The sequence below is a fragment of the Apodemus sylvaticus genome, chromosome 19 (assembly GCF_947179515.1).
Source record: "Apodemus sylvaticus chromosome 19, mApoSyl1.1, whole genome shotgun sequence".
NCBI lineage: Eukaryota > Metazoa > Chordata > Mammalia > Rodentia > Muridae > Apodemus > Apodemus sylvaticus.
The window spans coordinates 25,570,495-25,593,113 of record NC_067490.1 but is presented as its reverse complement, the minus strand read 5'-3'; the positions used below and the strand labels follow the sequence as shown (position 1 = coordinate 25,593,113).

General features: G+C 52.0%; 1 protein-coding gene across 1 annotated transcript in view; it reads right to left on the bottom strand.

Annotated features, from left to right (window-relative positions):
• The window catches only part of LOC127670145 (collagen alpha-1(XIII) chain), a 124,048-nt gene that overhangs the window by 60,053 nt on the left and 41,376 nt on the right, over nt 1-22,619 (bottom strand). The window contains exons 4-13 of the mRNA XM_052164460.1: nt 20,283-20,318; nt 16,814-16,840; nt 14,650-14,700; nt 7,978-8,013; nt 6,995-7,021; nt 6,117-6,143; nt 4,922-4,948; nt 4,802-4,828; nt 3,824-3,850; nt 2,284-2,340 (exon numbers count right to left, since the gene is read on the bottom strand). Coding sequence (XP_052020420.1) covers nt 2,284-2,340; nt 3,824-3,850; nt 4,802-4,828; nt 4,922-4,948; nt 6,117-6,143; nt 6,995-7,021; nt 7,978-8,013; nt 14,650-14,700; nt 16,814-16,840; nt 20,283-20,318 — 342 coding nt within the window. The remainder of the gene's footprint in view (nt 1-2,283; nt 2,341-3,823; nt 3,851-4,801; nt 4,829-4,921; nt 4,949-6,116; nt 6,144-6,994; nt 7,022-7,977; nt 8,014-14,649; nt 14,701-16,813; nt 16,841-20,282; nt 20,319-22,619) is intronic.

Below are 22,619 nucleotides of genomic sequence, written 5' to 3'. Positions count from 1 at the left end.
TCTCACCAGTAATGTCCAACAAACAGCAGCCAGTGCAAGCGTGGCTATACTTAGCCGTGTTCGGAGAGCGGGGTGGGCGTGTTTAGAAGCACCACCTCAGCTTCCCTAAAAGCAGGGCCTGTCTGCAGCAGCATGAGCTGAAGTCAGTGGGCCTGGCCAGCTAGCCGCCTCCTGAGCAGCCCTCAGGCTCTCGAGGATTTGGTGGGTAATGCGATCCCTAGCTGCACGTGTACCACGTGACTCTGTATTTTTAGCTGATCGTCGGTGTGAGTTTTCAGTCCTATTCAGTCAGGTACATGAGTATCCGTGCTCCCGAGCTATGGGACTCAGCAGGCAAGAAGCTCAAGACCCTGCCACTCCCAGCTCCCTGGGCCCTGGGGACTACCTGGGCCATAGAAGGCAAATGAAAAGTAAGACAGGCAGCCCCTGGCCTCATGTGACCTCAGACTGTAGGGACAAAGCTGTGCCTTGTCCCCAGGGACCTGTTCCTGGCCAACCCTCCTTGGAGGCAGCAAGGCAGGAAGATAGGAAAGTAGGCATTTGCCTGTTGGTTGTTGGGTCAAGCAGCTCTACCAATACCTTCCTTCCTCACATCCAGGCTCTGCGTGGTCAGGTAGCAGGCCGCATGTCTAGGCTCACTCACACAGCGAGTGTGAGCACAGGCACCAGAGGCCTGGTTCCTAAGTCCACTGATCCTCCAGCTACTCCTGTAACATTGGGAGATTCTTTCTCTGAGCCTCAATTTTATCACCGTCCCCATGCCTGTTCTTATTTTACAGAACTGGGAACAGACAGAGAACTTGGGTGAAAGTTCTTTGCTCTCCTTTCGATGGGCAGTGACCTCAGGCAACGTCCTGAGCCTTTATCTGTGCGATAAAGTCGGTGGCGCTTGACTCACGACCCACTGAAAGACTTAAAGTTGGGCCTGCAAAATGGATGTCAGAATGCCTGTAGTTGGGGCCCGTGTGCTGTGTATTCTCACATGTATGGCATTACCCGTCTAATTCACCGTAACCGTTAGAAGCAGCAGGTTCTAGCATAATGGATGACCCAGCTGGCCTGTCAGGACCCCCACATGGTGCCACGCCCCTGAAAAGCCCCACCCGGTATCTACCTGGAAGGTCCGCCTTTTAATGACTGGAGGTGGTGCCAGCCGCACTGAATTGAGGAGAGGCAACAGCTGAGGAGAGATACGAGATGGAAGCCCAGAGGGCAAAGGCCAGAGGTCGCAGGTATTCAGAACGATGCAGGAAGTCACCAAGAAGGCCAAGTGGAGAGAAGAGAAGAGGAGGAGAGATAAGTGTAGGATGGATTGGAGGAACGGCACCCCTGAGGCCCAGCTCAAGGGACAGATACCACAATGCTGATCCCGCCTCTGGCTCTCCTATAAACATCCTCCTTCAGCTCTGGATACTGGCTAGCAGCCCCCGTGAGTTCCAGAAGAGGGGCTCTCCCTGGCCAAGCCTACCTCTGAAGCCATGCCAGGCTGCTCAGGCCGTGGGATGTACCACCCAACACTGCACTGCCCCACCCGGGCCTGCTCCACCCGGGCCTGCTGGGTGGACAGCGGCTACTGGGCTGAGCATCCGAGAGCCACAGAATGAGCTAAATTGGTGCGTGGAGCCAGGCTGGCGTGTGGTCCCCTGTGGGTTCCTTTTTGGTGGGACAAAAAAAAGGCTGGTGTCAGCGAATCTTGAGGCCCATGGTCAAGGGAGGCTAAGCCTGGCTCCCGGGACTGAGCTGGCAGAGGGTGTGGCTTGTGTGGCACGCACTAAGTGCTGCTGAGGCTTCACTCTGGGGCTGGCACACTCAGGAAAGAAGCCTCGGGAACGGCCAGCCACTTCTAGGAGGAGAGGCAGCTTGCGATCACATTATCTAATATCATTTTCATTTGGGGTCATTTCTGCTGCCTCTCCCTGCTCGCATAGGTGGAACTTGAGGAAATGGTTTGAAGCTTAGAACCCATATGAAGACAAAGACCTTGGGCTCAACCAACTGTGTTTAAGGTTCCTCAGATCACCAGAGGCTTCAGAGGGTTGGATGTCAAGAACTGCCATCCATGTCTGCTGAGAACACACTCAGCTAGGGAATTAGGAGCCCATCTGGGGGGCCCTCCTAAGGTTATTCCTGCTACACCCTCTGGGGCAGCTGTCACACACTGAGCCATGCAGAGCCCCACCCTCCCGTGCTGGGGCCCAGAGATGTGCCCTGTTGAGCTCTGTGTCCAGGAAGCAGGAAGTGTCTCAGCCAAGAGGGGCTCCGGCCCCTCGAGAACCGACAAACCTTTAGGGAAATTATCGGGTTGGAGCGCAGAGCTGCGAGCGTGCCACTTGGGTACTCCTGGTTTGGAAGGCAGCAAAGACGGGGTCACAGGGAGCAAGAGAAAGCCCACAGACCCTCCTAGCAGCCCTGCCTGATACCAGCGGACTTCCCACTCACGGTCTAGCTCTTTCTTTTCCTGCTAGACAAGAGGTAGGGACTAGCCTACCTCTCTGGTAGCCTGGTCTCTTTGGAGATCAGTCAACACTCCTCCCCCACCCTGTACCCCCCTCCCCATCTATCCACTCCTCCCCTTCCTGCCTACCCCTCCCCCCACTTACCCCTTGGAAAGCAAGGAACCAGTTAGGTTCCCTACTCATACTTTCTTCTACATCAGCTTGCCTGCCAGACGGGTATTTAAATCTTCCATTCCTGCCTGAATGTAGTCCTTAGACTACACTTCTGGAACCTTCTATCCCTGACCCCTTCTCTGCTCTTGTGCAGGGCTGAGGGGCGGAGAGCCCGCTCTCCCTGACCTGAGCATTCATTCCTATAGGCTTGATGGCATATTACAGAAGCTCCAACAGTTGCATTGTGTCTGTGCTGGGTGGGTGGGGGCCCAGGTGGGGGATGCTGTATTTCTTTTGGATAATAAAACCATCGTGCGAGACTATCATTTCAAATAAACACAGCTGGCCTTCTCTATTGCTGCATCGGGCTCGGGCTCAGGCTGGTCAGAACAGCAGGGCCCTGAAGCACTCCCCACTGACAAACCAGCTCTACCCGTAAGACCTCTTATATACTAAACCTAGTACAGCCTCTCTCTGATCCCAGGACCCAGATGTCAGGGACTGACATGGGTTTCTGTGATCTGAGAGGCTAGGCAGAGGCTAGCCACAGTAGCCACACCTTCCCTGACACCCTGAAGAGTCAAGTACATTGTGAGCCTGATTGTGTTGGGAGAGGGGTAGAGTGACGGAGGTCTGTGATGGGCTCTACCCTGCCAGCTGTAGTAGCAGCTAGGACAACAGACTGTATGTTTCTGGTACACTGAGGTCCCTAGAGATGGAAGGTCACCTAAGATGATCCTCCTCTCACTCACTGCCCAGACCTGGGCGTGATACGTGTGGTCTACAGGCTGTTCCACTGAGGCTTCCGGGAGGAATCAGGGAAGGGCTCTGTCCCTTTCTGTCCCCAGCAAGAGCTCTGCTGTCAGAGCACAAGTGAACCTTGAGTTCCCTTTGCTTACATGAAGCCAGGAAAACTCAGGGTCAGGAGGGGTCGGGGAGGAACAGTCTCTGGCCAGAAACACCCCACCCCCACTAATGTTCCTGCTGACACAGGCTTCCTGTGTTCGTAGCAGGGAAGATACACTCTGCCCCAAAGGATGGCATGGCCAGATGATATCCCCTCCTGGAGATGTGGGGCATCAGAAACCATGACTAACTCAGAAGTCCCTCATATTGTTCAGAACTGCGCCCCCCCCACTCTCCCCCTCTAACCCTGGCAGTGGCTGGGTTTCAGTGTAGACCATAGAGCACCCTTGACTTGAAGCATCACTTACCCGGTGTGGGTATTCTCCACACTGACCCTAGGGAGGCGAGAGAAGGAGAGAGGCGTCAGGCATGTATTAGGTAGATCTATACACCTGCAGCACACCATGTATCTCCTCACTGGATGGTGCCACTGCTCTGCCTTGGGTCCTCTGAAGCAGATGAAAAGCCCCCCCCTTCCCTTGCCTCTAGCAGGCAATAGGAGGAACCCCCTAGGGCCTTCCCAGAGGAGGCTCCATGGGGTTCAGGGACAAGCCCCCCCCCCTGCATGCCCTCTGCCATGATGGTGGGATTAAGAATTATTATATCCAGCTCTGTTGTCAGCCCAACCCCTGGGTTAGCAGCCAACAGCTTTAGAGAGACTGGGTGGGCTCAACAGACTCTATGATGGCTGTGGCTAGCAGGGTTCTGGAAATACCTCCCCATGCTAACAGTCCCAGGCTCCTGCACGACTGCCCAGGGGTAAAGCTACCAATCTTGGCCAGAAAGTGAACAACAGATCATGGAGGAAGTTAGGAAAAAGTCAGGCCAGTGGGGTTATGAGTCCACATTATCTCAGAGTGAAGGGCGGCAGGTAGAGAGGACCCAACTGCCCTCTTCAGACAGACAGGTGGTTGTTTTTCTCTTATATACTGGGAACCTCTGGGGTTTCTGTTAAACTCAGGTCTGGAGGCTGGAGAGATGGCTCAGTTGTTAAGAGCACTGGCTGCTCTTCCAGAGGTCCTGAGTTCAAATCCCAACACCCACATGGTTCCTCATGACCATCTGTAATGGGATCTGACACCCTCTTCTGGCACCCAGATAGAAAGCACTCACATACATAAAATAAATAAATACATCTTTTTGCCGGGGGCGGGGGGGGGGGGGACTAAAAACCTCAGGTCTACAAGTGCCCGCCATGATCCCTCTTTCTGGCCACTGTGACCCCTTTCTGCCTGACAGAAGGCTTAGCCTGGGGTGCAGCTCTAGGAAGCATGAGTGGCACTTACCTTTTCTCCCTTTTGTCCCTGGGGTCCCTACAAAGAGAAGGAAAAGACTGTCAGGGCTCAAATCCCAGGCCACAAGGTCCCCAACCTCCCTGCTGGGGACAAGGAAGAGGAGCTACAAACCGGTTGTCCTCGAGGACCCACCAGGCCCTGTGGGAGGAAAAAAAAAAAAGACAGGTGTCAGTGAGTAGGTAGATCACAGACACATGCCTGGTTGGGTTGGGGACAGATCCTGGGCTTCTAGCAGCTCCTCAGATTGTCCCAAAGTCTTACGGGTCACGACAGCCTATGTCCAACTCATCTAAAATGGGCTGACCTTCTAGGCCAAGCCTCAGTGGACATAGCCAGTTGCTCTCTGTTCCCTCACCTTTTTTTTTTTCCTAGTCATTGACATCTTAAAGACCCCTCTACAAGGGAGGCTTAGGTGTTGGGTGTTTTGCTCTGAGGGACCTTACATCCTTCACTTGGGGTCCCCGGAGACCCCATCACAGCCTGCTGCCTGTTCTCCTGACCACTGAACTTGGTCAGAAAGGTTTGGGGGCATGGGTGAGGTAGGCTAGTGCTGCAGACACACTGTGTGAGGCCTGTGGTACAGACAGCAAGCTGGGGCGGGTCCCCTAATCCATGGTTTTTAGCTCCCTGGAAGGCACAAGGGGCCTTGGCATTTCTGTCAAGGTTGTCTTATCCTTTGGTTCTGGGGAGGAGTAGGGTTCAGTGCCTGGTAAGCTTTCAGGAACCTGCACGGAAGTCCTGGTTAAGGAGGCCCTTGCTGATGTACAGGACAGAAGCCTGTGTGGACTTGCACAGGCTCTGCAGACCTTTACGGGGCCAGAAGAGAAGAGGCTGGCATCACCTCTGCCTCCCAGTGCCAAGAATAGCAGTGCTCACACTTAGCTCAAGGTGAGGCTAGCCATTTCTAGTCTCACACGGTGTAAATTCGAACCCTTGCCTGAGCTTCTGAGGTAGCTGTTAGGCCCATGCTGGCCTGTGAGGAACCACCAGAGTGCTGGTCTCCGGGCCTCTGGGCATCTGCATGAGAAGCCACTGTGGGAAAGTAAAAGGCCACCATGTCCTAGGACCCCCTCTGACCCTGACCTCGAAAGTGTTGATAGCATCATGTTAGAAAAGGCTTGCCTAATTAATACTCTGGATTATGTCCTGTGCAGGAGAGAAAAAGCTTGCCACTTCTCCCTGTGTGGTGTGAGGACTTAGGGCCTGCTGACGGTGGGTGACCGGCAGGCTCCCCCTTCACAGGAGTCAGACAAGGCTGGTCCCCTACCTACCTATCATGTGAAGGAAAGGGAGTAGGGAGGCTTACCGTCTCCCCTTTAGGTCCGGGGTGGCCCTGAAAGGAAAAGAGATTTCATGTACATTGTTAAAACACCGAGTCCCTCACCCTGCCTGCTCTAGCACGCTCCTCCCTAATCTTTGAGGTTAGCCTCTCTCCTCTCTCAGGTGAGGTCACATGGTCACTTCTCACTCAGACCCTAACCTGCAGGTTGGCTGAGCCAGGGGCGGGACCATTTCCCCTTTCACTTTTCCACGCGCACTAGTTGTCACCTGCTCTTCAAAGGTGAGCAGAGGTGGCCCCGTCTCCCTGGACTCTGGATGTATCTATTCCATATACCCAGGACAGCTTGTGGGGGACGATACCTGGCCTTCTGGTGAGAAGACATTATCACTGTGAACTCCAAGAGCTTTGGCGAGGCAGCCATCTTCTAACTCGTATGAATGCTAGGCCCAGGACACCAAGGTCTAGTGGTCTAGTGACCAGAGGGGACCCAGGTATACATGTGGAGCCTTGGCTGTGGAGGGGACCCCAATGTTGAGGAGAATAGGAGATACCTTGGCATTCTGGTGATACTAGGACAGCCTGTCCCAGTCCACCTCACTGCTCTTCCTGCTGCCTCCTTCCCCTTCAGACCCCTGTTCTCACAGAGCCACCAAAGTCTATGGACACCGGGTACCCAACTTGACCATAGTGATTGCCCACTTGAGGTCAGGAGTGACTTATTCAAATAGCTCCTCTTCCCCTTCCCATTAGCAAGGCCATCTGAACAGTTTTCTTTTTGCGGAAAATATCTTTCAGTAATCTGGGGTGTAGGAGGACCAGGAGCCCCAAGGTGAGTGAGCTAGTCAGAGGCAGGACAGAGCCCATTTCAAGGGTCTACTTACCCCAAGAGTCAACTCACTTACCGGCCTGCCATCAAGACCAATGGGACCCTAAAAACAGAAAAGCTAGATGCAAAAACCAAACTTCCCAGGACCCCTGCCCAGGAGGCGGCCTGGGCACAGAATCCACTGATCGATGTATGTATGTATGTATGTATGTATGTATGTATGTATGTATGCATACATGTGTGTATCTTTCTTTTTCCTTTTTCCTTTCTTTCTTTCTTTCTTTCTTTCTTTCTTTCTTTCCTTTCTTTCTTTCTTTCTTTCTTTCTTTCTTTCTTTCTTTCTTTCTTTCTTTCTTTCTTCCTTCCTTCCTTCCTTCCTTCCTTCCTTCCTTCCTTCCTTCCTTCCTTCCTTTCTTCTTCTTTTTTTTTTGTTGTTGTTTTTGCAAGACAGGATTTCTCTGTGTAGCCCTGGCTGTCCTAGAATTCCTCTGTAGACCAGGCTGGTCTCAAACTCAGAGCTTCACCTGCCTCTGCCTCCCAAGTGCGGGGATTAAAGGCATGGGCCACCATCTCCTGGCCCCACAGCATTTCTTGAAAGCTAATGCTGGCCAGCAGTGAGACAGCTGCTCCCCTGGTCCTATCCCTAAGGCTCAGTCTAGGCTCCACTGGCCAGGGTTAAAGGATACTCCAGCGGCCGTCATACTACCGCTTCCAATGATAGACCTTGCTCTCTTCGGAGCCTGGCCAGAGGTCAATCAGCTCACTTTCTAGGACCACCACATATTCACATCCTGGCATCAAATGGAATGGACCAGTTGTAAGCTCACTCACTCAGCTCCTGCCTGGCCACCACTATCTGTCTATATGGATATCCCTGTCCTTTCTTGTAGCAGGAGCCCAGCCCTGAGCTACTGGTCCATGACAGGTTATAGAGTGGGTCCTTAGTGGCTAGGATTCAGGAGGGGAAATGTGGCCTCAGAGATCGTCTTGCTGATATGCTCTAACCCAACCAGGCTCGGAACCTACCTATCTCTGCTAACCCAAACCCTCTGCACTTACCGGGAATCCAGGGAATCCTCGGGTACCAGGCTGGCCCTGAAAAGAACCGAGCATAGAGGATGAGGGAGGAAGGGCGGAGCCAAGCCCATCCCTGACTCTGTGTTATCACCTGTGAGTGGGCTAGGATGGAGAGGACAGAAAGGGAGCACGGAGGAGGGCTTCTGCAGGGACCAGGCTGGAGAGAGGGATGGAAACAGCCTGCATCCTTTGAGCCTACTTCTAGAAGTGCCCTGGGATACTCCTCAGGGCTTGGGCATGCTGAGCTTTGACGTGTAAATAGACAACAGACCAGTGTGACAGCCAGGACAGTGAATGGCTTACTCTGAGCTGCACAGAAGTCCTGGGACAACACTGGGTCCATTTCTCTATTTACAGGCATTTCTCATGGCCACTAATCTAAGGATGGCTTCAAAGTCTGCAGAACTCGACCTTCCGTTTTCTCGCTAGAATGGGTCAGGTTGCCCCTGCTGCTCAGGTTTTTCCCAGAAGCTGAGCACCCTCTGGATCCCGGGGAGGAGGAGGAGAGACACCCAGGTTCATTTCCTGAGACTGCAGACTGGAGACAGCTGGGGACTAGAAGCATGTTTCCTGGCCATAGCCCAGGGCTAACGGTTAGGTACCCAAGCGACACTAAACCATGGCTGCAGGTCTGCGAGGCTAACCCGAAGGTCAAGGGTAACAGAGAGGAGAAGCCCAAAGCCCGATCGCTCCCCTCTCCTCAGGATCCAGCAAGAGTTCCCTGACGCTTATACCATACAAGGCTCTTGCAAGACTCAGCAGGTAAAAACACTTGCCCCAAGATTGATGACTTCAGTTTGATCCCTGGGGTCCACACACTGGGAGGAGAAAATTAGTCCCTGCAAATTGTTATATGACTTGTGCATGCACACACACACACACACACACACACACACACACACACACACGCACCATGTAATAAAAATTTGTTTTTTGTTTTTTTCCAGACAGGGTCTCACTCTGTAACTCTGTCTTGGAGCTTACTCTGTAGACCAGGCTAGCCCAAGACTCATGGAAATCCACCTGCCTCTGCCTACTAAGTGCTGAAATTAAAGGGGTGCACAAATACACCTTCATAATTTTTTTTAAAAAAAGAGAAAGCCATCCTCTCCTGCATCGTTGTACAGACCTGGTTACCCCCCTTCCTGTCTCCTCTACACGTCAGCTATCTGCCCGGGGAATAGTGGCTCACCCGCCTTTCCTGAAGACACGGCAGCTCTCAGCTTGAGACACCCTCACTTTACATGACAGAGCCTCTTTGCAAGTATGGACTGTTGAGTCTGGCAGGCTGAGTTCTAACTCTGCCGTCATCAACAACTGTGTGACACTAAGCCCTTGTCCAAGCTCCCCTCGCCTCAGCTTCCCCATCCCTAGAATGGGAATAACTATGTAATCTCATCAAGTCATGTAACAACCATCAATTATACTTGCAATGCCTTTGGAAATAGAAGCTCCACCATTGGGCGTGTGTTGAATGAAGATGACCAGAGGGCATTCCAGAAGGCAGCCAGACTGCTTGTATTTATTGTATGCATAAGTGTACACGTTCGTGTGTGTGTGTGTGTGTGTGTGTGTGTGCCCATGTATATGTAGATATGAACCCAGAGGCTAGAGTCCAATTCCAAATGCTAACTCTACTGTTCTCTTTGTAAGTTTCAATGGACAGAGTGTCTCTTTCCTGAACCCAGAGCTCACCGATTTGGCTGGACTAACTAGTGAGTTCCAGGGATCTTCCTGTCTCCATCTCTGGTGCTGTGGTCACAGACATGTGCCGTGGAGCCCGGCTTGACATGTGCGCACTGGAGACCTGAACTCGGGTGCTTGCTGTTTGCTTTAACTCACTGAGCCATTTCCCCAGGGTGTCTTGGGATCCGTGGACGTCTTAAGGTCCGGAACAAGGCCCTGTTCAGGGGACAGTTTCTCCTAACTCACGTGCTGTGACCCTGAACTATTTCCAGGCTCCCTGGATCCTTTCTGGATCTGTGGATGAAGTATCCAGAGGCCTTGGCACAGAATCCATGTCACCCTTCTGGCCAAGGTGGAGTAGGACGTTTCGCCGTATCAGGGTAAGATGCTGCTGGTTCACAGGAAAACTAGCTAAAGTCAGCTGCAGGCTCAGGATGGACTTGTGGCAAATATCCAAAGGCAAGAGAGAGACACCACTCATATGTCAAAGGTCTCTGGCCTCTCTCCTCTCAAGGATAAGTGTTGCTAAGAATAGGCCTAAGGAGAAACCCGGAAACCATTGCAATGTAATCTCCAAAACCTCCCAATGTAAACTCTCTGTAACTGCTTTGGACACGGAGAGGCCCGAGGAAGAGGTCAGGAGAGAAGGGTTCCAAGAAGCACCTTCTCAGCAGTTCATCTCAGCTGATATTTACGTGGCTTAGATAATCACATGGTCCACTAATTACAGTGCCTGCTCCAGTAAGCACGGTGCATCCTTCCAAGCCAGGGCCAAGTCCGGGGACTCACCAGGGCTTTTTCAGGACTGGAGGGATGCGGGGGAGATGTTGTCATCGACCACAAGGAAATGGGATTCTGCTTCCTGGAGAGGTTTGGGGAGAAGGCAGTTGGGGAGTCTTGTAACTGGACTGTAATTTACATCTCAATTTATGCTGAGCTTATGACCTCTCCCAGTGCTCACTGGTCAAGCTGGTTCCAGGCTGCAGAGCTAGCTGTTTGAGGCAACATATTATTATGGTGTATATTTAATATGATATACTAGCATTATGTATTATTTATGTAATAGTGCATTATGTAAAGAGTATAAACAGACAAATATATTTGAGACAGGATCTATGTTGTTCAGGCTGGCCCTGAGCTCCTGAACTCAAGTGGTCCTCCTGCCTCAGCCTCCTGAGTAGCTGGGTGGAAGGCAATGTCTGGCTTTTCCTGTTCTTCTCCTTTCGGTTATCTTTTCTGATCTGGCCTGATTAATGCTGTCTGCTAAGAAGAGCGCCTTGCAGAGGATAACTCACTTTTTGTCTTTGAAGGGTTCCTAGTACATTTTCACCCACCTAGGATGGTCATGTTTATACAAACAAACTTTCCTTGTGGCTTTTGGGTTTTCTGCCATGTTCAAAGGGGCCTTCTCTCTGGGAGTTATAACACAGTTGCTCATATTATGCCCTACTGTTTGTAGCTTCATGTTTGACATCCTAGTCTTCTCCTGCTATTCTTTCCTTTTGGTTTGGGGTCTGGTTCTCGGAGACAGGGTCTCATGTAGCTCAAGTATCCTGCAACCAACAATAGAGGTGGGGCTGGCCTTGAACCCCTGACCTTCCTGCCTCCATCTCCCAAGTGCTGGCATTATAGGTGCACACCACCATTCACAGATTCCACCTGAGTATCTTATTCACTGACAATCTGTCTTGATAGAATGGATGGATAGATTCACGATCCAGAAAAAGATGGAGGGCTGGGGAGGTGGCTCAGTGGGTAAAGCCTGCATGCAACGGATGGCCCGAACTTGATCCCTGGAACCCGTGTCAAGGTGGAAGGGAGAGTGGATTCCACGAAGCTGTCCTCTGACCTCAATGATTTGCATCATGGCAAATATGCAGCACACTCACACACACTCACACACATACTCACACACATACTCACACACACACACACTCACACGCTCACACACATGCTCACACACACACATTCACACACACTCACACTCACACACACGCTCACACACTCACACACTCACACACACACACTCACACGCATACACACACACTCACACACTCACACACACACACACTCACACACATACACACACTCTCACACTCACACACGCTCACACACACATACACTCACACACACTCACACACACACGCTCACACACACTCACACACACACTCACACACGCTCACACACACACTCATACACTCATACACACTCACACACTCACACTCACACACACATTCACACACACTCACTCACACACACACACTCACACACACTCTCACACACACACACTCACACACACGCTCACCCACACTCACACACACACTCACACACACACACAGACACACACACGCTCACACACACACACACTCACACACACACTCACACACGCTCACACACACACTCATACACTCATACACACTCACACACACACACTCACACACACACACAGACACACACACACACTCACACACACACTCACACACACTCACACACATGTTCACACACTCACACACACACTCACACACGCTCACACACACACTCACACACATGTTCACACACACACTCACACACACACTCACACACACTCACACACACACACTCACACACATGTTCACACACACACTCACACACACTCACACACGCTCACACACACACACTCACACACATGTTCACACACACACTCACACACACACTCACACACGCTCACACACACACACACACACACTCACACACACCACATGTACTAATATATATTTCTTGGCCCTGGGCATTTAACTAGCACTCACTCATCAGCCTCTTTCCTTCAGTGCTCTCCTGCTGTGCACAGGCAGCAGCCTCTCTCTGAGCTGCATTCTGTTATGTCCCTCACCGACTCAACACAACCCAAGGGCCCTGGGAATACAGTTCTGAGTATCTTACCAAGTCTACCTCACAAAGCCCTCGCTGGCCTTCCCAGCCTCACCCTTGCTTTCCGGTCCAGTCCTTTCCAGGTGCTTCTCCCGAAGAAGGAGCATGGCACCCCTCCCCTCCTTCCTTTCCTGGGTGGACTTTGACCTTGAGAGTAGGCCAGTTATCCCTTCCTTCCAGACATGGTCTGAGCCCGGTGGTTCCCTTTCCCGTGTCTCCACTACTCCTTGTCACAACATCTATTATCTGTACTGTCCCCGACAATGAGATTGTCATCATGGGCCTGGAGGGCAAACAGTCATGCTTCTCTCATCTCCTGTGTGCCTGGCAGGCTCTGGGTTCCTGACACACTCAGCAGGTGTATCTACCTGAAGGGTGGGAGTTCAGATCTCTCCTGCTGGTCTGAAGAGCAGCCGGGTGGAGGGGTGGCATGCAGGTATCCCTAGCTTAGCCATGACCTGCCTAGTGCCCCTTGGGGTCCAGCCTCCTACTCTGTTTCATGGGGCTCCCATGTGGACACCTAGACACTGGGTCCCAAGCCCTTGTGTCACTGGAATGGGAGTCATCCTTGTCCAAGTGCCTGGATGGCCCCTGTTGCTCCAGAAGGGTAGGCAGGTGGCCGCTAAGGCTGGTTCTGGTAAGCAATATTTATTCTCAGCCAGGCCATGCATTCCAGTGTCACCGGCTGCCGCTGTCAAGAGACCTTTTGTCCACCTATCTCCCATCCCCACCAGGCCGGGGCAGCAGGGGCAACTGAGGGGGTAGCTTGGTGTCACTCAGCTAGGGTGGTTTGAGCATCCGGCTGATGATCGGTGGCCAATATCAGAGGACTCTGGGCATGCGCAGGACACCAAGTGTCATAAATCACTGGAGACACCAACAAGGGCTACTGAGAAAACATTGCACTTACCACTTTGGAGTGATTACCAAATCAAAACGGGCATGGGGTTTCCAGGTTCCTCCTGTGATGTGCTGGGGTATGGGGGGGGGGAGGACACCTCCTGCCTGTGCCGGAGGCCTAGCATGTGATCAGTGCCTGTCACTGTGACTTCCTGCTCTGCTACTCCAACCATTCTCAACCTGTGGGTCACCAACCCTTGGGGGTCACATATAGGTGTCTTGCATATCACATGTTTACATTACGATTCACAACAGTAGCAAAACTGCAGTTATGAAGTAGCAACAATACTAATTAAAGAACCGTATTAAAGGGCTGTAGGACTAGGAAGGTTGAGGACCGCTGATGTAGACCTTACTACACTTTTCCAGCATCCCTGTGCATCCCAGGATCTCTCGCTGTGCTCCCTGCTCCTCTCTCATCACGTGACAGGTCTCTCATAGTCCTCATCAGAGCAAAGGAGGTCCACAGCCACACAGGACCCTGTCCAAGCCCCCCTTCTCCTCTGTGGGGAGAGGCCATGCTAGGTCATGCTGCAATTCCTGCTTCCCTCACTGATACCGGCTTCACTGAGGGCGTGTGAGCCGACACCCTGTGACCCCACTCATCCTCCTATGCAGAGCTGTCTTCCTGGGTCCATCCCCTACATTCCAGGCAGTCAGAGGGAAGGCAGGAGGTGCTAGGTAACTCAGAGGACCTGACACTGACTGTGAGGGTGTGGTTGGGGGCAGAGCTTGGGCTGGGGTTTCACTGGAACCAGGAGCAGGAGCTGGGCTCAGTGAACCTGGACTTGGTCATTTGCCCCTGGTTTCGGGAGGCCAAGATTAGTTCCAAAGACAGCTGGGGCAGGGCGCTTACTCAAGACACTTTTCCCTCACGTAAACAACAGCCACCACCTTCCTGCCTCCCAGCTGCTGGAGTTTTGTGGCTAAAGACTAGGCTCTGGAGCCCTCCGGGGAGGCAGTAATTTAGGTATATTTAGTCAGCCCGCTTTCTTTACCATCAACAGCCATGCTGAGAACCAACAGGAATGACCACAGGACGTGGGACGGCCACACCCAGAGGCCCCTGCCAAGGCTGACCCTTATTCCCCCAAAGCTCTTCTCATTAACTCCCCCAACTGCTATACCCTGCCCCCACCCCCCATAACAGCAGCAACTTACAGGGGGGCCTCGAGGCCCGATGATGGACATCCCCGCAGCTCCTGGGGCACCCTGTGGGGAAGACAGAGGGTGTGTAGAAAGGTAGACATAGTGGGGGATTGGTAGGGAAAGGATGTAAAAGGGTTGGGGACGCTGGCAGTCAAGAAGGGGGGGGGATGCCAACCCCCAGAGACCAAAGGGAGGCCAGAGATCACTTGGAAATGGGGGGGCACAAAGATGGTCATTGGAACATCACAGGGGAGCTGAGTGAGGAGTGGGTGGGGAAGGAAGTGGCTTTGGAAGTGCAAGAAAGCAGCATCCATGATGCTGAGGAGCTGGAGGAAACTGTAAGGAAAGGCGGGGCTCCGCAGTGATAATGCCACCTGGTTCACCTGGCATGAAGGAATGGTCAGGACGTAAAATACCCTGGCTGTATGGGCCCAGCAGCCTGGAAGCCAAAGACAGACTCTCCTGGATGTCCAAGGGAAGAGTCTAAAAGGATGAAGGCTGAACCCAAGCTGAGCCCATATGTCCTGGAGCTAGTTGGCTGGAAGCCCTGGGGCTCTGACAGGTGGCTGGGCCAGCTGGATAAGTGAAGGGTGTGGTCAGTCAGGAATCTGTAGCAGAGGCAGGCAGGAGGGGAATGAAAAAGCCCAGGGCTCTGAATTAAAGTCCTGGCAGCTTTTTAAGCTCATACAACCTGAGAGCTGGAGCTTGGGATTGAATCGTAGTTTGCAAAATGTCCTACCTCATATACAGGTAGCAGTGATCTGGAACTAGTAACTGTAGCACTGTGATCTGGGTTCTTTGAAGGGAAACCCTTAGCAGCTGCATGATTTGGGACAAGCTTACTAATTTCTCTGCTCATTTCCTAAACTATGGCAGGGAAAACATTCCAATCACATGGAAATTTCATGGGGTAAGACCAGAAGGTGCTTGAAATCACCGTGTGGTCTGGCGAGCTGATGTGGCTCACCCTGTGGGATGGGACCAATATCAGCTTGGAAGAGCGCCCTGTCCTATCATTGGCAGCTTCGGCTGTTGAGACACGGCACACAGGGCTCCTCTCCAGCTCTGCCACCTTCTGTGGGACCATGAGCACATGACTTTCCTTCTCTGGGCCAGAGGAATAGCAAAGCTTCCAGGAAGTGCTGTCTGCATTACCTGAGCCGGCAGAAAAGAATGCTCACAATCTGCAAATCTGCACACCATGGAGGAGCTGGGGCTACTGTCAGCATTGCTACTTTAGAGATGGGATACTCTGTTGCAATATATGTGCAGTGACTCTGTGTGTGTGTGTGTGTGTGTGTGTGTGTTTGCCTCTCTCTCTCTCTCTCTCTCTCTCTCTCTCTCTCGTGTGTGTGTGTGTGTGTGTGTGTGTGTGTGTATGTGTGTGTGAGAGAGAGAGAGAGAGAGAGAGAGAGAGTGTGTGTGTTGTGGTCTCCTGCCTGCAATTCCAGCTCTCAACAGGTAGAGGCAGGAAGATCTTTATAAATTTAATGTCAACTTGGGCTACCCCAATAACTTCTAGGTTAGCCTAGGCTACAAACCAAAACCTTTTCCCAATTTAACAAAAAAAAGGCAGAACAAGAAAACCCACAATATTTGACAGCATTGACATGCCCAGTGTCTACAAAGAGGGAAAAAGCTGAGGACCAGGAACCTACTCACATCACTGCTGGGGACTCCAGACAAACCCCACGCTCTCTCCTCTGATTGGATAAGCTATGCTCTGAAAACTCCAGAATCCACTGCTCCAGGCTGCTCTTTCAGAGTTCAGCCAGAACCTGGTTCTGGCTTCCCAGGCAGGGTGGAGAGTCCTCCTTGCGACTCTGGGGTCCTCCTGGGTAGTCCCAGCTACTTAGCAGTGATAAGACAGTTTCTTTTTTCGTGGGGTTGGGTGACAGCCCACAGCTAGGAATCCGAGTAATAGGGCCCTTTGCACATGGTTATGGTAAGGCAGCACAGACTTAACTGAGCTGGGACAGCTGAGGCCTCACTTAGGAACCCCAGGGCTCCATCCCAGGGCTCAGAGAATGTCAGCTTCTCTCTGAGAGAGAGAGAGAGAGAGAGAGAGAGAGAGAGAGAGAGAGAGAGAGAGAGAGGAGGAGGAGGAGGAGGAGGAGGAGGAGGAGGAGGAGGAGGAGGCTGGGTTAAAGGTGGAGGGAGGCAGTGGAAGACTCACCTTCTCGCCTGGTTGACCTTTGACACCCTGGGCAGGCAGCCCCATGGAACACAGGGCATAGGGAAAAGAGAGCCGGGGAGAGAAAAAAGAGGATGAGAGACAGACACATGAGAGACAGACACAGACGACAAGAATCCATGCTAATGGCACAGCAACCGAACAAAAGAAATCACTGTGAAATAAGAAACACGGCACAAGAGACAGATGCAGACACGCGACCGCCATCTCAGCCGACAAGCACGGCCAGCTGTTGTACATCACTGGAGAGAAACAAGGGACCCTGTCCAAGTAGTGTGTGTGTGTGAGAAGTGGGGGTTAGGGGAAGGAGAGAGAGAGGGAGGGAGGGAGAGAGAGAGAGAGGTCCTTATCCCAGTCAAAAATCTCCCTGAGTAGCCAAATCCAAAGGGCCATGGGTGGGGCTGGGAAGAAGTTCCCCAGGTCTGTGTTCATGAACCCCCGTGGCTCTGAAGGTCCCTTTGAGTACCAAGTAGAGAGAAAGCTTGAGGTATGCAAAGGAGGGGGCAGCCAAGGGAGGGGACACAGGATGACATGGGACAACCAGAAGGGGGTTACTGGGCTTGGGTGGTTCAGGCGTGTAATCCCGGCTGCTTGGAAGCAGGAAGAATACAAGTTCAAGGCCTGTCTGAGCTAGAGGCCGAGTTCAAGGCCAGCTCAGAACAACTAAGGAGATTCTGTCTCAAAGATAAAAGTCTAAAGAGGGCTGAGGATCAAACTCAGGTAAGATGCTTGCCTCATAGGCGCAAACTCTTACACTGAGTCACCAGTACTACAAAACAGGGACAGAGGTGGGAGACACAAACTCCAAGGATGCTGGATGCTGGATGCTAAGCCAGAGTAGGAAGAAAGCCAGCCGCCCAGCCAGGGCTTCCTTTATCACTACAGTGGCCAGTGGTAGGCAGTCTCACTCTATGCAGTTCCCAACAGGACAGTGGCGCCACCTCTGGTGACGTACGGGAACGACCCAGGAATTTCACACCTGGTCCTTGGACACTACAGTCCTTATCAAGTGGCTTATGCCAGGCCCCCTAGTGAGCAGCCAAATGGGCCATCCACATTTAAAATAGCACCAGCAGTGAGAAGTTCCAAAGTGGCTGGAAAGGAGCACAGGAGGTAGGAGGCTTCCGGTGCCGCCCTCCCCCCCTCCACGTCTCCCCAGTGCCACCACACAGGAAGCTCTGATGGGGGAGGACAGGAAGGAGGAGCCGGAAGTACATTCTGCACTCAGCAGAACTTCCTGCAGGCCAGCTGTTGCACTGGGGGGGCGGGGGGGGGGGGAGGCTCCTAACACTTACCTAACGGGAGCAAGGTTGGTAGGCCAGTTGGCTTGGTTACAGAATCAACTCCACCCACTTCCCATTTGCCCATTAAAACGGGTTCATTAAGGTTATAGTGAGGCTCAGGTGCACCCAAAATGATCGCTCTAGGAAGGATGGCAGGGTACCATCGCAATCTCTGGGTGGGACGCAGTGACAGCATATACAGACCCAGTGTCTAATGGACAGACTGATGGAACAGATACGGGAGGCGAAGTGTTCAGTGTCCTCATATGGAATTCTTGTGAGAACCACGTGGAGGGGATCGGGACTCTCCCACACGCTGGCTGTCAGGTCTTACAACGCTGAAAACTGGCACACTGACTGTTTTCCCACTCTCCCTGGGTACCAAGCCTTGCTGAGTGCGAATGGAGGGGCAGGTGAGGGAGCAGTGGACGAGTGCTTTGAGGTAGCTGAGGTCCCTGTGAGGTACCTCTTAGAGAAAGCCTATGCTAAGAATCTGGTAAATGTTGGTCAAAATGACATCAACTAATGTGAAACGCCCCGCCCCAACCCCTTCTCCAGCACCACAAAGGTGGCTGGCCTCACAGATCACAGATTGCATGGAGCTCTTGGACCAAACTCTAGAATGTTCTAGGCCTCTGAGGCAACCGTTTAAGGTTTAAGGTCAGCTTCTCCTTTCAGTTCTGATGCTAAGGGTGGACCGCCACCAGGGTCAAGGATACAAACTTGCTGCCTGGTTGCCTGTGCTCAAGTGTCTGCTCACTCATTTCCTAGTGCATACCTTAGAAAGACATTTACCTTCCGAGCCTTGGCTTTCTCACCTGGAGTGCTGGGAGGGGTGGGATGGAGACTGTGCCCCTGCCCAGGCAGTTAGTTCACTGAAGGACTGAAGGAGCCGGTATGTGAAGGCTCTTGGGTTTACTGCCCAGCAAGATGTTGTACAAGCAACTAGTGTTGCCTGAGATCTGGGTACCCCAACCCCATGCTTGCTCCAGCCATGCAAATTCACACACAGATGTCACAGTCATGCTTAAGGCCAATGCTAGCACAGCGGCGAGGGTCACAGCCAAAGCCAGCAAAGATAGCGGTGACACCATGCTGGAGGTGGGAAGTTAGCGGTAAGAAGAGAAGGGCAGCCCTATATCCATGCCCATCCTCATTCAGGCTGTTCTTTACTACCTCAGGCTTCTGTCTGTCTAGACCAGTGCCTCTCAACCTTCCTAATGCTTCAAACTTTTAATACAGTTCATGTTGTGGTGACCCCAAGCAAATAATTACTTCCATTGCTACTTCATAACTGTAATTTTGCTACTGTTATGAGTTGCGATGTAAACATCTGATATGCAGGGGCTGAGGTGACCCCTGTGAAAGGGTCACTCAACCCTGAAGGGGGTCGTGACCCACAGGTTGAGAACCACTGGTCCAGACCCTGGAGCCCTTTAGCCTGAGGCTGACAGGACAGCCCAGGTGCCAGGGACTCACTGCCTGGGGCTAGCCTTCTCATATCTTCTGACCAAGCACTCTCATCTCTCTTTTCACTAAAGGAAACATTAAGTACATTCACCCTTATGAGGACCTGAAGGAACTGCCTGGGACTAAGTCTTGCCTTCACTGCTTCTGAGTGTAATGCCCATCAATAGAGGACAGCCCCAGGAGATAGTGGCTGCTCTGGATGGTTGCAGAGGCCTTGGGATGCTCAGGCCTCACTCCATCTGCCTACAGAGCCAGTGACTTTCTACAGAGTACTTAGTCCCTGGGTCTCTAAGGAGAAGACTTTCCAAGCCCGCAGTAGGTGCCAGAAACACTGGTTTGTATGGGACCCTATGTGTACCATATCTTTCCTATATGTGTACCTATGACAGACTTTATAAATTAGGCCCAGTAAGAAAATTTAAAAAGGATACCTTGTAATAAAACACATTTAATAGTGTTTCCTAGGATGTAGTTAGTCTCTTTTGAAACATCTGACCACAGTCACTGAAGCTGTGTGTGTAGATAAATTGCAAGATGCTGTGGTGTTCAGTCTGGAGACAGGAATAAAAATGTCTACCCTTCCCATTCCTTGGCTCTCCTGAAGTAGCTCTCCGCAGCACTTCACCATGCATGGAGGACAAGCCAGCTTGGAGAAGCAAGTGATGGCGCCCCAAGCAGGGACACATGAGCCAACTCACCACGCGTCCAGGCATCCCGATGGCGCCCTTGTCACCCTGATGAAGGAGGTGGAAACAGTCAGTGTGGCTGCCACGTGCCAGAGCAGCCCAGGAGCTTGTGCACACCTGACCTGAGGACATGACTAGCCAGCTTTGTTGGAGCAGCTAGGACAGCATTTAGAGTGGCACCAAGTGTCTCGCGGATGTCACCGATGGACCTCCCAGAAGACATCACTAACTAGGGCCAGGACCTCATTGCCTGCATGGAGTCAGACTTTCATCTCTTGCCTCTGGTTTTCTGCACTCAAGCATGGTGCTGTGGAATACGGTTGCAGTAGGTGGAGGTTGTCATTCTGGACCTCAATCTCTTAAATTGTCCCCGAGGCCCTTTATCCCTTAGGCTTGTGTGGTTGCAGCCCATCAGTGATAGCCAGAATGGCCCTAGGAGTCATTATCCTTGCTTTAAGGCACAGAGCAAGACAGAAGGGCAAATGACAGCCTGAGGTCTGTCTGCCAGAGCCAGGGAAGCAATGCCCAAGCTCCCTGGCTCCTCCCTGTCCTGCCCTGGTGTCCCACGCTGCCCCCTCTCCTCCCAGGCTGCTCCAGCTTGTGGATTTGGACGCTTTGTTTTGTAGCCAGGGTTACATCCTCTAGCTCTGGAAATCTGCTTACAAAGTTTCACTCGTTCCCCCATTCAGTAGAAAGTATTTTTTTGTAATCATAGACATGCAGACATCATAAAAATCTGGGGTGGAGCCTCAAAGGATGGGGTGCAACAGGGTGCAGAAGGTAAGATGATGCCTGGCCTGCCAGGCAGGAGAAGACTGCACCGAACGCCCCCCACCCTGGGATGTGTATGGGTATGGTGGGAGTCCTGGGGGTAACTCTGGATCTGCTGATCCCGAAGAGACAAAAAGTATCGAGGAACAAGCGGTGCCCCAAGATATAGATGGGACGCACAAGAAACGCTGTCAGTTTGTGTTAGGTGGACATTGTCAAGATCCAGGGCATCTTTGAGCAGAGAGCACTGTGCCTTTGCCAAGAATGGTACAGTGCTGGTTGTAAGCACCAACGATTTCCCCATCCTCCCTGAGCACCAGCCTATTGGATGGAAGATTCGGGATGAGAGCTTTGAGGTTCCCCATGGGGTGCTTCTGTCTCATGCTAAGAACTTGGCATTTGGTAAATATTAAGCAAACTGGTATTGACTAGAGCCGGAACCAACAGTGCCTTGGTTCTATGCACATGTTTACACTTCTTGTCACGACCCTTCACATGGACGCTGAGACCCTCAGCCAGTACATCTGCCCCTCCCATCAAGGGTGTGCCGGGCCCATGCCTGTTGTCAGCTCTGGCTCCAGCGACCTCACCGTCCACTCCCTCCTGGGCTTCTGAATGATATTCCAGGATATGTGTGTGTGTGTGTGTGTGTGTGTGTGTGTATGTGTGTAGTGTGTATGTGTGTTGGATTATTTTTCCTTTCATTTGGAAAGTAATGTTCTTTGCAGCCCTGGCCATAAAATGCTCAGGTTAGGGACAAGCATAGAAAGGCCAGCAGCTGGAAACTCAGCAGCATCCCCCGCTCTGTGAATTGCCCCCTAAATGCCTTTTAAAGGTGGATGCTATAAGAAAAAAAAATCCAAAAGCCTGCCCACATTCTTCACGGTCATCTGACTGTCCTCTGCTTAGGTTTCACGGACGAGTCACCGTCCTCCTGAGCGACAGCACTGGGAAAATCTCTGCTTTCAGGGCTGAGCCTTCTCCCTTGTGTATTTTATGAAAAAAAAAAAAGCCACTGGCCATTGATTCAAGAGAATATGTTGGACTGGTCAAAAGGGTACAGTATAATTCACACCCAGAAGGTTCTAGAATCCAGTGGAAAGTGGCCTTCAGCCAAGGGAAGACAGGTATCAACAGGTGTCCGCTGAGAGCCTCCTCCCCCACCCCTGCATCCCTTCCATACCCTACCTAGATGTCTCCTCTGTGCCCTACTTCAAAACTCCATCTGTGGCTTTCCTTAACTCCCTGTTTGGTTACAGCATTTTGCCTGGGCCAAGCCCTGCCCCAAAGACCACAGGGTTATAATCAATCCTCATCTCATCCATCGAAGATGGACCCCACAGATCCAATGTCTCAGAAGACTTTAAAGATGGCACTCGAATAAATGCCAAGCATGGGCCCACAGAAACTGCTGTGCTCAGTGATGTGTGCCACGCCTCTAGATCCACTGCTGAATCTGTGACAGGCTGGACAATGCATTTTATCCGTCTGGGCTCCCCCTCCCCTCCACCGCCATCACTCAGATGAAGCTGGGAATACCCTCTTCTCTGAGCCATGACTATTTTTCTCTGAGTTATC